The 16,636-nt window shown below is 42.6% G+C and overlaps 2 protein-coding genes across 2 annotated transcripts in view; both read right to left on the reverse strand.

Moving 5' to 3' along the window:
• Window positions 1–1,278: 1,278 nt before the first annotated feature.
• Window positions 1,279–3,003, reverse strand: LOC139451936 (serine/arginine repetitive matrix protein 5-like). The gene is made up of 2 exons (XM_071233220.1): window positions 2,439–3,003; window positions 1,279–2,195 (listed from the first exon to the last, which is right to left on the reverse strand). Exons 1-2 carry the CDS (start codon window positions 3,001–3,003, stop codon window positions 1,279–1,281), a joined length of 1,482 nt encoding a protein of 493 aa, XP_071089321.1.
• A 1,227-nt stretch (window positions 3,004–4,230) lies between these two features.
• The window catches only part of LOC139452471 (transmembrane protein 128-like), a 78,585-nt gene continuing 66,179 nt past the window's right edge, over window positions 4,231–16,636 (reverse strand). Inside the window, exon 4 of the mRNA XM_071233961.1 lies at window positions 4,231–5,400. Within this exon, the coding sequence (XP_071090062.1) occupies window positions 5,301–5,400 (100 nt within the window). The 3' untranslated portion in view covers window positions 4,231–5,300. The remainder of the gene's footprint in view (window positions 5,401–16,636) is intronic.

Below are 16,636 nucleotides of genomic sequence, written 5' to 3' on the forward strand. Positions count from 1 at the left end.
CGCTGCCCAGTTGTTCCCAGAGAATAAATTATTTCATATGCTGTATGAAGCGACTTAGTGAATTGTGTTGTGAGGCTCGGTGCCTTGGTTCATTGTGTGTCATCGGAGACTTGGATCCATGCTCATTATATCAATCACTGGATATTTCTTCCAGACTCGAGTATTTACAGGCCACCGTCATACAGATATAATGTCTACCCATGCTTGTCGAAAAGGCTTCACAGAGGAAAGCATTTTGCATTTATGACATTATTTACTCAAAGGTTATAGTTAATCTGTCATGGATGGGTACTGCAACACACAGCCTTTCAATTATAGGTGTTCCTTAACTTGTTTAGAGTAGGACAGATTAAACAAATAAGGTTACGCCATTCGAAATAAAACCAATAATCTTCTGTTCTAAATTAAAAAAACTAACACCTTACACTAAAACGTGCAACGTTATCACAAACACTCGCCCTCAGATCTGAGGTCTTGGCGTGAAGGCCTCAGCTGGCATCCTCAATACGAGGAGAAGGTATTAATGCCTGAGTACATGGACGGGCTTGGTAATCTGGGAATCAGCATCCTCCTCAAGCCGAGTCACAGCTTAAGGTGAGAACCCTACAATACAATTTAACATGAACTCGTCGTGGAATTGGGAAATGCTTTTGAAAAATAACGCAAAACACTTGACAGAGCGCCCGCAGCTATTTACAAACTTGGCACACGTGAGAGGCGGTCGCTGATGGCGGTGCGTGGGAGTTCATGTGCATTCGCGGACGTCACAGGCGATGAAGAAATCTTCAAGTTGAAATAGACTTCAGTAACTTGTTTCCGAGAGACTTATATCAATATAGCACATTAATCCGATATCGTTAGCGTGGTAACGCTGGCCCCCAGCTCTGTTTGCGTGGAAGTGTTATGTTTGGCGATATAGCATGCCTTTCGCGTGAACTGTCGTAACTCGGCAGGCGTCTAGCTGTCAGGCTGTATTGTGGCATGAAATGTTACGGGCGTTCTAAGGATGTGTTACAGTCAACGTAAAATCTGTCAATTTGTAAAGTGACTGAAATTTTCAATCATTTATTTCAAATTAACTGAAATATCAGGCAGATTTTACTGACTGAACTTTTTAATTGTAAGAAAAAGTCATAAATTCATTTCTGTAAATCTTTGTTTATTGACATAACATATATTATATAAAACTTGAGCTATACTTCTTTGATCAAACAACATCCTTGAGATGTGTATGTGTATCTGTCTTAAGGGTGAATGTTCCTGTGGTGTCCATGGGTATTACCTGGGGGTGTACATGTGTATCTCTTCTGAGGTGTACATGTGTTGCTCTTGAGAAATTGTGCGTGTGAAACTCGTGTGTTGCTCTTTTTGGGATGTTCGTGTGTTGCTCTTCTTGAGGTGTTCGCGTGTAGCTCTTCTTGGGGTTAGGGTGTGTTGCTGTTCTTGAGGTGTGGGTGTGTTGCCCTTCTTGAGGTGTACATGTGCTGCTCTTCTTGAGGTGTTCGTGTGTAGCTTCTCTTGAGATGTACTTGTGTAGCTCTTCTTGAGGTGTATGTATGTAGCTCTTCTTGAGGTGTGCGTGTGTAGCTTCTCTTGAGGTGTACGTGTGTAGCTCTTCTTGAGGTGTACGTGTGTATCTCCTCTTGAGGTGTATGTATGTAGGTTTTCTTGAGGTGTGCGTGTGTAGCTTCTCTTGAGGTGTATGTATGTAGCTCTTCTTGAGGTGTGCGTGTGTAGCTCTTCTTGAGGTGTGCGTGTGTAGCTCTTCTTGAGGTGTACGTGGGTAGCTCCTCTTGAGGTGTGCGTGTGTAGCTCTTCTTGAGGTGTACGTGTGTAGCTCTTCTTGAGGTGTGCGTGTGTAGCTTCTCTTGAGGTGTACGTGTGTAGCTCCTCTTGGGGTGTGCGTGTGTAGCTTCTCTTGAGGTGTACGTGTGTAGCTCTTCTTGAGGTGTATGTATGTAGCTCTTCTTGAGGTGTGCGTGTGTAGCTCTTCTTGAGGTGTACGTGTGTAGCCCCTCTTGAGATGTACTTGTGTAGCTCTTCTTGAGGTGTGCGTGTGTAGCTCTTCTTGAGAGGTGGGTGTGTTGCTCTTCTTGAGAGGTGGGTGTGTTGCTCTTCTTGAGGTGTGGGTGTGCTGCTCTTCTTGGGATGATCGGGGGCACAGGTGGCCCAGTCGTCTAAGGCGCCGCGATTCGCTGTGCAGAGTTGCGTCCCTTTGGCACACCAGAAACCTATGATTGTGGCTTCGAATCCCGGTTCGCCCCGATTATGTTTCTAGGTTTGTCAGCACCATACCCGTGCTCGTGGGTTTCATCGAAGTGGTAAACGTCTGAGACCTGCATCACTTCGGGCTTTCCTCCCACATTAAGCTGACAAGCCGCGATATAACTGGAATAATGTTAAAAGCGGCGTTAAACCCAACTCACTCACTCACTCACTCTTGGGATGTTCGTGTGTTGCTCTTCTTGAGGTGTTCGTGTGTTGCTCTTCTTGAGGTGTGGGTGTGCTGCTTTTCTTGAGGTGGTCGTGTGTTGCTCTTCTTGAGGTGTGGGTGTGCTGCTTTTCTTGAGGTGTGGGTGTGCTGCTCTTCTTGTGTTGTTCGTGTGTTGCTCTTCTTGAGACGTGGATGTGTTGCTCTTCTTGAGGCGTTGGTGTGTTGCTCTTCTTGAGGTGTACGTGTGTAGCTCTTCTTGAGGTGTACGTGTGCTGCTCTTCTTGAGGTGTTCGTGTGTTGATCTTCTTGAGGTGTGAATGTGTTGCTCTTCTTGAGGCGTTGGTGTGTTGCTCTTCTTGAGGTGTACGTGTGCTACTCTTCTTGAGGTGTTCGTGTGTTGCTCTTCTTGAGGTGTGAGTGTGTTGCTCTTCTTGAGGCGTTGGTGTGTTGCTCTTCTTGAGGTGTACATGTGCTACTCTTCTTGAGGTGTTCGTGTGTTGCTCTTCTTGAGGTGTGAGTGTGTTGCTCTTCTTGAGGCGTTGGTGTGTTGCTCTTCTTGATGTGTACATGTGCTGCTCTTCTTGAGTTGTACTTGTGTATCTCTTCTTGAGGTGTTCGTGTGTTGCTCTTCTGGAGGTGTATGTGTGCAGCTCTTCTTGAGCTTTGGGTTAGTAGCTATTCTTGAGATGTACATGTGTTGCTCTTCTGGAGGTGCACATAGGTAACTCTTCTGGAGGTGCACATGGGTAACTCTTCTGGAGGTGCACATGGGTAACTCTTCTGGAGGTGCACATGGGTAACTCTTCTGGAGGTGCACATGGGTAACTCTTCTGGAGGTGCACATGGGTAACTCTTCTGGAGGTGCACATAGGTAACTCTTCTGGAGGTGCACATGGGTAACTCTTCTGGAGGTGCACATGGGTAACTCTTCTGGAGGTGCACATGGGTAACTCTTCTGGAGGTGTACATGTGTTGCTCTTATCGAGGTGTATGTGTGTAGCTCTTCTTTAGGTGTACATGTAGCTTTTCTAGGGGTGTACTTGGGTAGCTCCTCTGGAGGCGTAAATGGGTAGCTCTTCCAAACACAAACATTGAATCCAATGACGAAACATTAGTTCAATAATTTAGCAATCAATTACTTATCAGTGCACAAGAAGAATTGAAAAATGTTGATTTTGAATAAAATATAATTATGTCACAGCTATTTATAACCTTGAGTTTTGGTTGATAAGTGTAGATGTTTTCAAATCAGTGATGGCATGCATCTTGTTCATGTTCACTTGTTTGCCTGTTCCAGACTCTGTTAATTACAGATGCTGCAACATATCTGGAACATTGCTGGCTTCAGCATTAAACAACATTCACCCACACACTTGAAAACACTGCTGTCAGTGTAGGCAGATTCCAACACTGTTCCACAAGGCAAACAGCTCATGCTTCTAAGTGTGTAAATCTTCATGAAGAAATATTGAATTCATTTAGGTTTCTCGCCTCTTAATGAAATGATAACATTTGGACAGGCAGCTGGGGATGGACATGTTCATCACAATACCCTGTTTTTATGTTGGGGGATAAAAATAATATCATTAAATGTAAAAGAATATTTTATTCCATGAAAGTTACAATAAGCACATAAACATAAAAGAAACATTACCATATCAAGGGGTTCATGTAATAATAAATAAAAATCATGCATTTCTTCCATCCTTTATGGAAACAGGATTAGAAAACAGAGGGCATATAACCCAGATATTTTGATACATTTATTAATAAAACTCTCACACAATCATAAGCGGTTTCCCATCATGCATTGACTCACAATGAACCGTCAAGAATAGGACCATCATTTATAAACATAAAAACACAAGACCTTAAGTTGGTCCCAGTTTATTCGATCATAACCCACTCTTGAACTCTAATTCCCATCCTTCCCCTGGTTATAAAGTAACCTGACAATACTTTAACACACATGTGAGAAAGAAATAAGGCCTCAAATTTCTGGCTGACCATCCACAGGAGAATTGATACCCTTCACTTGATTCAAGAACAAATCACTGCTGAAATCACCCATGCACTTTCTTAAGCCATAACCTCATCCATGATCAAAAATAACTCATGCACTTTCTCTCACCATAACCCAATCCTTCCCAAAAATAACTCATGCACTTTCTTTAGCCATAACCTCATCCATGCCCCAAAATAACTCATGCCTTTTCTTTAGCCATAACCTCATCCATGCCCAAAAATAACTCATGCACTTCGTTATCCATAACCCCATCCTTCCTAAAAATAACTCATGCACTTTCTTTAGCCATAACCTCATCCATGCCCAAAAATAACTCATGCACTTCTTTAGCCATAACCTCATCCATGCCCAAATCACCAATGTACTTTCTTTAGCCATAACCTCATCCATGCAAAAAAAACCATGCATTTTCATTATCATCAAAAAATCATCATCATTCACTATCCATATTGCCTTGGTAGATACAAATATAAAATAGATACGCTGTGTTCAGTATTGGACATCTGAAAGAGCTTTCAAGGGTACAGATACAAAACACAGCCATGCATCAATATGTCGTCCTCCTGCACCAGTTGTCGGCTTTCTGAATATTAATGTCAGCAATGTCCATCCGAGGAGCTGTTGTGCATCCCAAGTGAGGCCACTTGATGTGTGTCACCTGCACTGTCAACTGCCATTACCATACGAGTCTTGCCTGCTCCTCGAGCCCTGGTGATTTCCAAACTCTGCCTGCTCTGATTGCTTGCCAATTACACATGCCCCCGATGGACTGGGTGTGTATTGCTGTCATTAACACACACAGCCAACAACGTCTCATCCACTGATGCAGCATGGCACCTTTCATCCAAACATTGCAATGAAGACGACAAAGCTCATGAACATGGTGAAGAGGATTGGGACTGTCAGGAGACCCCACACCGGCCACAGCCCCACCGACAGACTGAAACAGACATCAACTGTGTAGCAACAACAGACTTGAAACATACAGATATCAACTGTGAGTGAGTGAGTGAGTTGAGTTTAACGCCGCTTTTAACAGTATTCCAGTTATATCGTGGCGTGTCAGCTTAATGTGGGAGGAAAGCCTGAAGTGATGCAGGTCGCAGACGTTTACCACTTCGGTGAAACCCACGAGCACGGGTATGGTGCTGACAAACCTAGAAACATAATCGGAGCGAACCGGGATTCAAACCCACAATCATAGGTTTCTGGCGTGCCCAAGGGACGCAACTCTGCACAGCGAATCACAGCGCCTTAGACGACTGGGCCATCCGTGTCCCCGAAATCAACTGTGAATAGCAGACCTGAACACATATCAAGTGTAAATAGCAGACTTGAACATACAGTGTTCCTGCTGGCTTTAGAAACTGCCAGTCATGCTGGACTGGCAACTTTGACCAGTCCTTCCTATTTTTTTTCAGCACTAACTTTTAACAAATAAAAATAATGTATGAAAATTATCTGCTTTTAATTCCCTCAACCTAGATACATCTACATGCCACACAAGTTACATGAAGCAAGGTGAGCTATGGATGGAGTTTTTAAACTACCACCTGTAACAGTTACATATTACATCCACACAAGTTATATGAAGCAAGGTTAGCTATGGATGGAGTATTTAACCTTCCACCTGTAACAGTTAGATGTTACAAAGACACAAGTTACATGAAGCAAGGTGAGCTATGGATGGAGTATTTAACCTTCCACCTGTAACAGTTACATATTACAAAGACACAAATTACATGAAGCAAGGTGAGCTATGGATGGAGTATTTAGCCTTCACCTGTAACAGCTACCCAGCTAACTGACACAGTTACATATTACAACCACACAGGTTACATAAAGCAAGGTGAGCTATGGATGGAGTTTTTAACCTTCCACCTGTAACAGTTACATATTACAAAGACACAAGTAACATGAAGCAAGGTGAGCTACCTACTGAGGTTTCACCTTCCACCTTTGAGAGTTACACATTACAAACACACAAGTTACATGAAGCAAGGTAAGCTATTGACTGGGTATTTAACCTTCCACCTGTAACAGTTACATATCAAAACCACACAAGTTACATGAAGCACGGTGAGCTATACTTCTATCAGGTGAGCTACAGCAGCAATATACACTCATGCCCATGAACTGCTGTGGTAATGTATCTTAACAGTCAAACTATTTGGTCTCCAAGTGATGGAGAATTCATTGAAAATTCAATTTGATTTGCAGAAAGTTCCACATCATTTCCCTTCATGACTCACCATGTAGACACAAATCAATGTTAACTATGCAGATTGAAAATGAGCATGCTGGGACTGTCACTGTTTCACAGCGAACCAATATATCTGGTGTGTTCCAACTTGGCCCCAGTTGGACATTAATTAAGGTTGCAGCTGCTGGTGAAATTCGGATATAAACAGTCGGACAGGAGACTGCTGCGAGACACGTACATCACATCTGGGAATAAAACCACACATCATACAACCACACTACCTCACCCACAATACGTCCGCACAAACTCACAGATGCTGGGATGAAATATAACACTGCCAAGGCACATGAAACAATGATATACAGTTTTCCACATATTGGCAATAAATTGACGAAGTGGGTATACTCGGATACACATTTCACATTTGTTACAAAGTTATAACATCGTGAAGTCTCACATGGGAAGTCTTGATGCTTTCTCTCACTAATGTATGATAATTCAAGCCATTGTTTACTCACGCACGCACGCACGCACGCACGCACGCACGTACACGTACGGTGTAAGCGTTGGGCATCTCAACGTGCGTGATACCCATGCACCCTTTGAGTTGAGTTGATTGGTTCAACTGTGTCATATGGCCCTGTGATGCCCTGTGTAGCATTATGCAGATGGCTGTTTCAATGAATGCTAGTTCCCACCGTGACGAACAGGTCTGGTTGTTGATGAAATATAGTGATAGCTAAATAGACAGATTTTTTATTCATGCACCGATTGTCTTTTTGTTGATTGTAATATCCAGTTACGTATGACTGTTTAATAATCTTTCTTGCAATTCGTAAGTGCATGTTTCACTTTTATTGATTGTATAAGTGCGTATGGTCACATTTATCAACAAAATGAAATACAGTTTTGGAAATAATAAGGAAATGTAGGTATCTTTGTGGGTAGCATCGGTAATGGTGACAAAGTTTTGATAGGTCACTTGCTTGGTAATTAGGCGATTTTTGTTTACACCAGTTTGACTTGCAACACGAAGTAAATATTACTCCTGAGCATTGCTTATTTTATCGTGTTTATATTTTTACAGTCAAAATGTGCAAAATTTTCACTAAGGATTATACCAGTGTAGGGTTATTCCAGAAAACATTCCAGTAATCCAACAACTCCATCCTATATGTGTCAGCCCCACCCCCTTCCCCTAAATGTTCCAGACAGCGCCACTACCTCTAAATGTGCCAGATAGCCCCACCTACTCCTACATGTACCAGGCAGCCCCACCCCCTCGTACATATGTCACACAGCCCACCTCCTCCTACATGTGTCACACAGCCCCACCCCATCCCACATGTACCAGACAGCCCCACCCCCTCCTACATGTGTCACACAGCCCCACCCCCTCCTACATGTGACAGACAGCCCCACCCCCTACCCCTTAATGTGCCAGATAGCCCCACCTACTCCTACATGTACCAGGCAGCCCCACCCCCTCGTACATATGTCACACAGCCCACCTCCTCCTACATGTGTCACACAGCCCCACCCCATCCCACATGTACCAGACAGCCCCACCCCCTCCTACATGTGTCACACAGCCCCACCCCCTCCTACATGTGACAGACAGACCCACCTCCTCTTACATGTGACAGACAGCCACACCCCCTCCCACATGTACCAGGCAGCCCCACCCCTCCTACATGTGTCACACAGCCCCACCCCCTCCTACATGTGACAGACAGCCCCACCTCCTCCTACATGTGACAGACAGCCACACCCCCTCCCACATGTACCACAGCCCCACCCATCCTACATGTGTGACACAGCCCCACCCCCTCCTACATGTGACAGACAGCCCCACCTCCTCTTACATCTTACAGACAGCCACACACCCTCCCACATGTACCAGGCAGCCCCATCCCCTCCTACAAGTGACAGACAGCCCCACCCCCTACCCCTTAATGTGCCAGATAGTTCCACCTCCTCCTACATGTACCAGGCAGCCCCACTCCCTCGTACATATGTCACACAGCCCACCTCCTCATACATGTGTCAGGCAGCCACAGACAGCCCCACCTCCTCTTACATGTCAGCCCCTTCCCCTTGTAGTGGAACTCCTCCAGCAACCTCATGCATAGCACTGACAGACAAACAGACACTTATCACCCTCTGTACACGGACCATGAACTCATATACACCTCCTACTTTTCAGTAAACATGTTTACCGACCAGAAACATCTTCAATGACACTTGGTGAAACTTCACTTGCAAGAAAGTGCTAAAGTCTTAACTTAAGGTGAAAGTGAGTGGTTTGTTTTAACTGTTGATGACATGATTCGCCAGTAACGACCATGAGCTGAGACCCGCTAGATCATGGAGCTTGTTAGTGTCAGACTGTCAGTGTGGCCGCCCGGCCGCGCTCGTGATAGATACGTGCTGAGGATGTGCTATGAGGCTGTCTCCTGGCACTGTTAGTGGAGACATTGCCGGCTATATTACAGACCTTACCACCAAGTCTAACCCTATAATTCACTAAACTCACATTTGATACTCTTTCATTTTCTCGACATGATTGCTCACGGAGATTTTTAGCTGTAAACTAAAACCGAACAGGTTTTTATTTCTAACAACGTTTTACCAGTTCCCGTGGCAAGGATAAATTCACCTTCCAGCTGAAAGGAGTGGCCCTGAAATCATTAAACATTTCTCTGCAGGGAATGAGCGTCAGACAATAAAACTTAGGACTTGCTGCATCACTTGACTCAAAGACTTGCTGCATCACTTGACATAAAGACTTGCTGCATCATTTGACATAAAGACATGCTACATCACTTGACATAAAGACATGCTACATCACTTGACATAAAGACATGCTGCATCACTTGACATAAAGACTTGCTGCATTACTTGACATAGAGACTTGCTGCATCACTTGACATAAGGACTTGCTGCATCACTTGACATAAAGACTTGCTGCATCACTTGACATAAAGACTTGCTGCATCACTTGACATAAAGACATGCTACATCACTTGACATAAAGACTTGCTGCATCACTTGACATAAAGACTTGCTGCATTACTTGACATAAAGACATGCTGCATCACTTGACATAAAGACATGCTACATCACTTGACATAAAGACTTGCTGCATCACCTGTCTCAGACCACCCTGTCTCTGACCACCCTGTCTCTGACCACAATGTCTCAGACCACCCTGTCTTATACCATCCTGTCTCTGATCACCCTGTATCAGACCACCCTGTCTCTGACCACCCTGTCTCAGACCACCCTGTCTCTGACCACCCTGCATCAGACCACTCTGTCTCTGATCACCCTGTATCAGACCACCCTGTCTCTGACCACCCTGTCTCAGACCACCCTGTCTCTGACAGCCATGTCTCAGACCACCCTGTCTCAGACATTCACATGAATCACATCCTTCCACAGTTTATGTTCACAGGTGCCTTGAACAGCTAATGTTATCTAAAACAATACAGAAAAATATAATGCCTCTGGACTTAAAAAAAACTTAAATGCAGATGAAAATCTAACAATTAATTTATTGTGGCCTGAGGTGTACAAGTCCACCATTTTTCTATTTCCCTGTCACTGTAGTGATCGAGTGCAGATGAAGTAGGACGGAGCTCAGTCCACTTAACCAACAATGAACACCCTCTTCACCAACTTAACACGCTTTTCTTCAGAAATCAATCAGGTGAAAGTTAGGCATTAAATAATTCCTACCACAGCCGATGAAGAATGTGTGTATGTTTCCCCGTATGTAAAAAAACGTACATGCAAAAAGGCTTGTCTTTGTCAAGAGGTGGTGATTGGCTCCCAGTGAGCCCGATGGTCCCTGGAAGTGGTAATGAACAAAGCCTGTAGATCGGCTGGCAGCAGGGAAGGGAAGCGATCCCCTTCAGCCACACATGAGACTGGTGTGAATTATTCACCTCCCTCTCTAGGATTAGAATTGCCATTTACTTCAAAGAGATAATCTAGTCAGAGATTCCTTGTGTTGGGGTTAAGACAACTTCAAAAGATAAAGTTTGCAAAAACAAAATCCCCAAACCTCTAACCAGTAGTCTACAAGCTTCATATACTGCTATTCATTGCAGCATATCCTAAGCACGGCTGACAGGTTTTCTCGAGAGGACATTCAGATTGTATTTAATCGTAATGAAAATAGGGTTTTCAAAACTGGTATGTTTTTTCGGGACAGCAACCAATAAAGGATTAAACATAACAGAGTTTTTTGTCGGTTCGTATATTTTCTAATGATTTCCCTATTGTGCTGTTACAGTCATCCCGCTCCATACGTTTTTGCCAAAGCAATAGAAGGCTGGAATTTATAAGAGATGTCTTTCCCTGGTCTAATGACACAATTCCGCCTTATTTACAGATATAACTTTTGAAGATGTTAGTCCATAAACATGACTAAGTGACTAAACGTTCAAAAAGGTCTGGTGATGCTAGAGGAACAGGGTCCACTGTTTGCGAGCTCATATTTCATCAGGCTGAATGGCAAGCTGATTGTTCTCCCTAAAAAACATACTGGCGTTCTAAAACTGAAAAAACATACCGGCGTTCTAAAACCCGAAAAAACATACCGGCGTTCTAAAACCCGAAAAAACATACTGGCGTCCTAAAATCCCAAAAAACATACCAGCCTTCTAAAACCCCCAAAAATATACCGGCGTTCTAAAACCCGAAAAAACATACTGGTGTTCTAAAACCCCCAAAAACATACCAGCGTTCTAAAACCCCAAAAAACATACCGACGTTCTAAAACCCCAAAAAACATACTGGCGTTCTAAAACCCAAAATATCATTACGTTTCAATATGCTTTGGCCATGGAAAGGATAATTCAGGAATATGATACAACTGTTAGAAACGTAGGAGTCATGTTGATGGCAATGTCAAATATCTCCACATGCATACCAGCTTGTTGGATTCACTCATGTACCATGTTGTTTCAGCATTTCCTTGTTTTGACAAACTAGAATGAAAAACGACTTGCACACACTAGGGCTGCAATGATACAGGAAGATCACAATACAATACGTATCTCGATATTCAGGTCACGATACCATATGTATCTCGATACACAATGATGAAAAAACAGTACTCCAGCATTTATTAACTTTCAAGGCTTCTAGCATGTCAGGATTGGACCGTTCATGATTTTGGAAGTCAAAATTATTTTATAATAACAAGACTACTTGTTAAGCATTTATAGTGGAATTTTCTCTTACTTTCCATCAAAACATGTCAAATTTCAAAACAGCAGAAAACTTCAAAGTTCAAACACCAGAAAATAATCAATGTAAGTCACAGTCTGAATAGTTCAACTTCCGGGTTTTTTTTCAGAAAAATTAGAATGTCAACATTATCAGGAAACAGTGATACCCCTTGATGATTTACCATTAAAATTCTATTTCCTGCTCTCATAGGCATTGTTTTATATGCAGAGATTAAGATTACCGTGCGTATTGTCTCGTTAACAAAGCCGGAAAGAGCAATCAGCTGTATACACGTGTTCTCCCAATCTACCAGTGATTCAGTTAAAAAGTACCCAGTGATACAACTTCAAAGAATTTTGATGAAATGGTCGGAAGAAATTGTATCTGAAATTATTGTTTTATCAGGAATAATATATTCCAATGTTATGTTACTTTATTTGCAGCTTTATATATTTAAGATTATAAGAACTATAAGCGTAGCAGTTTGGTACAGGTGATTGCTACTGCAGGATATTTTTACGTATGGAACAATTTGACCAGTCACCGGAGGGACTTCCCGTGCTACATGGATTCGATTGCGAAAATGGTATGTTTACATATAATAGTAAAATTGCCACAAATATATTTTTTGACGATTCAAAGTATGGCATTCATAATATATGAATCAATTCTCTGGCAACTAAAGTTGTTTTCAAGGCATCGATGTGAGTTGTGAGATCTACAGATTACTTCACATACGATTTCGACTAAATCAATGTAAACAATATTGAATGAAATTTTGCATAAAATCAATAAAATATATTACAAACATAAGTCTAGATATACAATGAACACATTTTTATAACTAGATAGCATAATAATGTGATAAAATTGTGTACTTAGTTCGGATTTGTTGACTCGTATTTCCGGTGTTAACTGTGTTTTTTGTGATGGGGAAAACATTGTGTCAGTGAAAAAACTTGAGCTTATTAAAATGTAAGTAAGGTTTGGGAGCCATGTGTTACCACACTTCATAAAAGAGTTAGCACTATATTGACGGGTGCCAAAGTGAGGAAACACTGTACTAAGATGTGCGTTCCGTATCGTGGCGTATCGATAAATAGACCCAAATGTATCGTGTATCGTATCGTTGGTTAAGTATCGCGATGCATCAGAATATCGGTGTATCGTTACAACCTCAGCACACACAGAAGCAGCCATTTCTACAAAGCCCCATCATGACTACATACGACCATGCACTTCCAGGGTGACACCTTTCCTTCCGTTCAGGAAACATCTGCCTACGACAACCAACAGGATCAATGTACCATGCCTCTAGCTATCATAATGAGGAACCCCATTTCTGCTCTAATCACATCATATCCAGTCAAACAACATCACTTCTAGCTTCAGAAACACATGCCCAATGCAGATATATTTAAAATCAGCCTCTAGTTCAATTACGAAAAAGTTCCATGGACTTCTGTTTAATGACATCACTTCTACTTTGGAAAACATACAAGCAGTTTGTTTTCACAGTTTCGGAGATATCAGCAACTTTGAACAGACAAATACGCATGTATCTTATCAAAAGTTATATTTTTGTTTGTTTTCAGTTTCTGTCCTTCAGGCTGGCATACGATGAAGGCCTGGTCTACATCAATAATCAAGTCCCGCTGTAATTTCCAGACCCGTCAGAAGAAAGGTCTACAGAGTGTTCATTTCGCATGTGACTTCCTAAGTTGTCAATTTTCCAGGAAATAAACTTCGGACTGCTGTCAAATGACAAACCTGGATGAAACAACACCTGACTGTCAAGACAGCCCGGAGAATAATATCAGATGTAATCCACCTCCACCAAATTAATCAGGAATTACTAGGGGAAGCAGAGCAGGGATGTACAAGATGGGATGAAGGAGGTGTGTAACCTGATTAATGCTGTAGTGCTCAGCAAGCTAGCTCCCCCTGGTGGCAATCATTGGTACGATAACTAATACCCATCATGCTCTGGGCCCGCTCTGCAGCCAATATATCACCCTCCATCGTCGACACAATTAGATTAGTGAATTTCATCTGGTGGGAAATTGATACCTTGCAGGGGTGGGAATGTGCTGTAATTGAGCCACACGTGTCACTGTCGCCACGTTCCGTCCTCCACCAGGTGGCGCTCTTATCTCAGATTGATACACTGCCGCAGATTATGGAAGGTACTTCATTTCCTTCGTCTTTCCCCAGTTCACCAGCACATTGATCAAGGTCTACATGATCAAACAGCCAGTCCTGGAATCTAATGATATCTTATTGTTTGAAAGCCATCCGCGCAGCCCCAAAGTCTCTAAGTTGACTGAAAATATATTTGCTTCAAGCAAACTATGTTGAAGTGATTTTCTTACACTTATGACGAGTGTTTCTCAGTCTGTGCCAGTAGTTTCTACTGCCCATCATTTTTTGTTCCTTTCAGTGAGTGAGTGAGTAGGGTATAACAGCGCTTTTAACAGTATTCCAGTTATATCACAACATGTCAGCTTAATGTGGGAGGAAAGGCCAAAGTGATGCAGATCTCTGACGTTTTCCACTTCAGTGAAACCCACGAGCACGGGTATGGTGCAGCCAAACCTAGAAACATAATCGGGGTGAACCGGGATTCGAACACACAACCAAAGGTTTCTGGTGTGCCCAAGGGATGTAACTCTGCACAGCGAATTGCCACCCATGCCCCCTGTGCAGTTTAATATCATATGGACTTTAATTAGCTGATCGTACTAGACCAAACTTAGTTTTTACTAGATATGGGCCTCAGACTAGTGGCTTAAGTCCCAGACTGGTTTCTACACACAGACCTCTTGTCTGAAGGTGGCATGGGTGGCCCAGTCGTCTAAGGCGCCGCAATTTGCTGTGCAGAGTTGCATCCCTTGGGCACGCCAGAAACCTATGATCGTGGGTTCGAATCCATGTGGGTTCGCCCCGATTTTGTTTCTAGATTTGTCAGCACCATACCCGTGCTTGTGGGTTTCACCTAAGTGGTAAACATCCGAGACCTGCATCAATTCGGGCTCTCCTCCCACATTAAGCTGACACGCCATGATATAACTGGAATAGTGTTAAAAGCGGCGATAAACACAACTCACTCACTCACTCTTGTATGAAACAAGTATTGAGTAATGTTTTGTTATACATACAGAACTCTCACACACCATCACTTGTTTCTGCAAACAAACTATGGAATTTTCACATCAACTTGTGTTAGGCAAGAAAAGAAATATGGGTGACTTCTAACAAAATCTAAAACTGAATAATTCTTCCATTATTATCAGCTTCCTTGAAAACCTTAATATCTGTTAATTACTACGATACTTCCTTTGAAGTCCGGCTTCCCTCTCTCCATCCTGGACAATCTTCACATAATCTCATTAACTTTTTACCAAACGGAAGTTCCAGATGCCGATCAGAGAGTTGACCAATCATAAGTGCTCTTGCAGTCTTTGAAGTTTCCACGCTGGTTTTATTATCACACTTTTCTATGAAGTGCAAGCATTTTGGAGGAATACAATACATTTTGGCTATTTGCAAATAACGATGCAGATATTGATCTCGCACATCTTCATCAGGGGAGATAATTCAACAAGACCAAGTCCATCTTCCATGAATATGCAAGCTAGGTAAAAAAAGACCTTTTGGCTATGCCAGTTTGTATTAACAAAAGCTGATACTGCCTCACTGTTTGTCAAGGCTTGGGAGAAGTCAAACAAAACAACCACACCAAATTCAAGAACCTTGATAATTATAAAGACAATTGTAATTAGAAACAATTGACCTTGGCAAATGCTCCATTCTGAATGTCAAAGCTCTAATCCATTCAGTTCATCTGCTGCTTGACATGCATCTACACTTATTTGACTGTTTGTAAGTAAAGATGACAGGTCACAAATAGCAGCTATCTGGAATGTCACACAGCCCAGACGCTTCATCCCACCAATAGCGCCAATATTCAGCAATTATCCACGACCAGCAGCAGTTTGGGATGATAAACAGCTGTCTGAATCTGTTCGTTTTCATTCAATCATGTCACTCTTGTACTTCCCTACCTTCCTGAACAGACATAGAGGCTGAATCAGGATTGTCAAAGGGTTTTAGTGGGAATAGAAACATGACCAGCAGATCCTGGTAGAGGAAAGGGATGATCCTGGTACAGCAAAGGGATGCAACTCTGCAGTTTATTGTTACCCATGTCCCTTGTTATAAGTGAGTGAGTGAGATGGGTTTAACGCCGCTTTTAACAATATTCCAGTTATATCGCGGCGTGTCAGCTTAATGTGGGAGGAAAGCCCGAAAAGATGCAGGTTTCAGACGTTTACCTCTCGGTGAAACCCACGAGCACAGGTATGGTGCAGCCAAACCTAGAAACATAATCTGTGCGAACCGGGATTCAAACCCACAATCATAGGTTTCTGCAACTCTGCACAGCGAATTGCGGTTCCTTAGTCGACCCCTTGTTATGAATTAAGCTTAGCTGTCTTAGATGGCCTTTAATGACTATGTGCAGTTAGTGTTGGTCTGCTTGCTTTACAATTAGGAGATAAACCTACTGTGTTTTGAAATTTGAATAGATACCCACTGTAGAGAAGATACCTCTTTATTTTAATTTAGAACTGAGCGCTTAAGCTGTAGGTTTATCTACATTCTACCATGACGGCAACAGCAGTTTGAAAACGGTGCTCTCTTCAATACGTAACAACACAGACACACAGGTCCG

This window comes from Haliotis cracherodii, unplaced genomic scaffold, assembly GCF_022045235.1.
Source record: "Haliotis cracherodii isolate W230 unplaced genomic scaffold, xgHalCrac1.p SCAF_9, whole genome shotgun sequence".
In the NCBI taxonomy this organism is placed as follows: Eukaryota; Metazoa; Mollusca; class Gastropoda; order Lepetellida; family Haliotidae; genus Haliotis; species Haliotis cracherodii.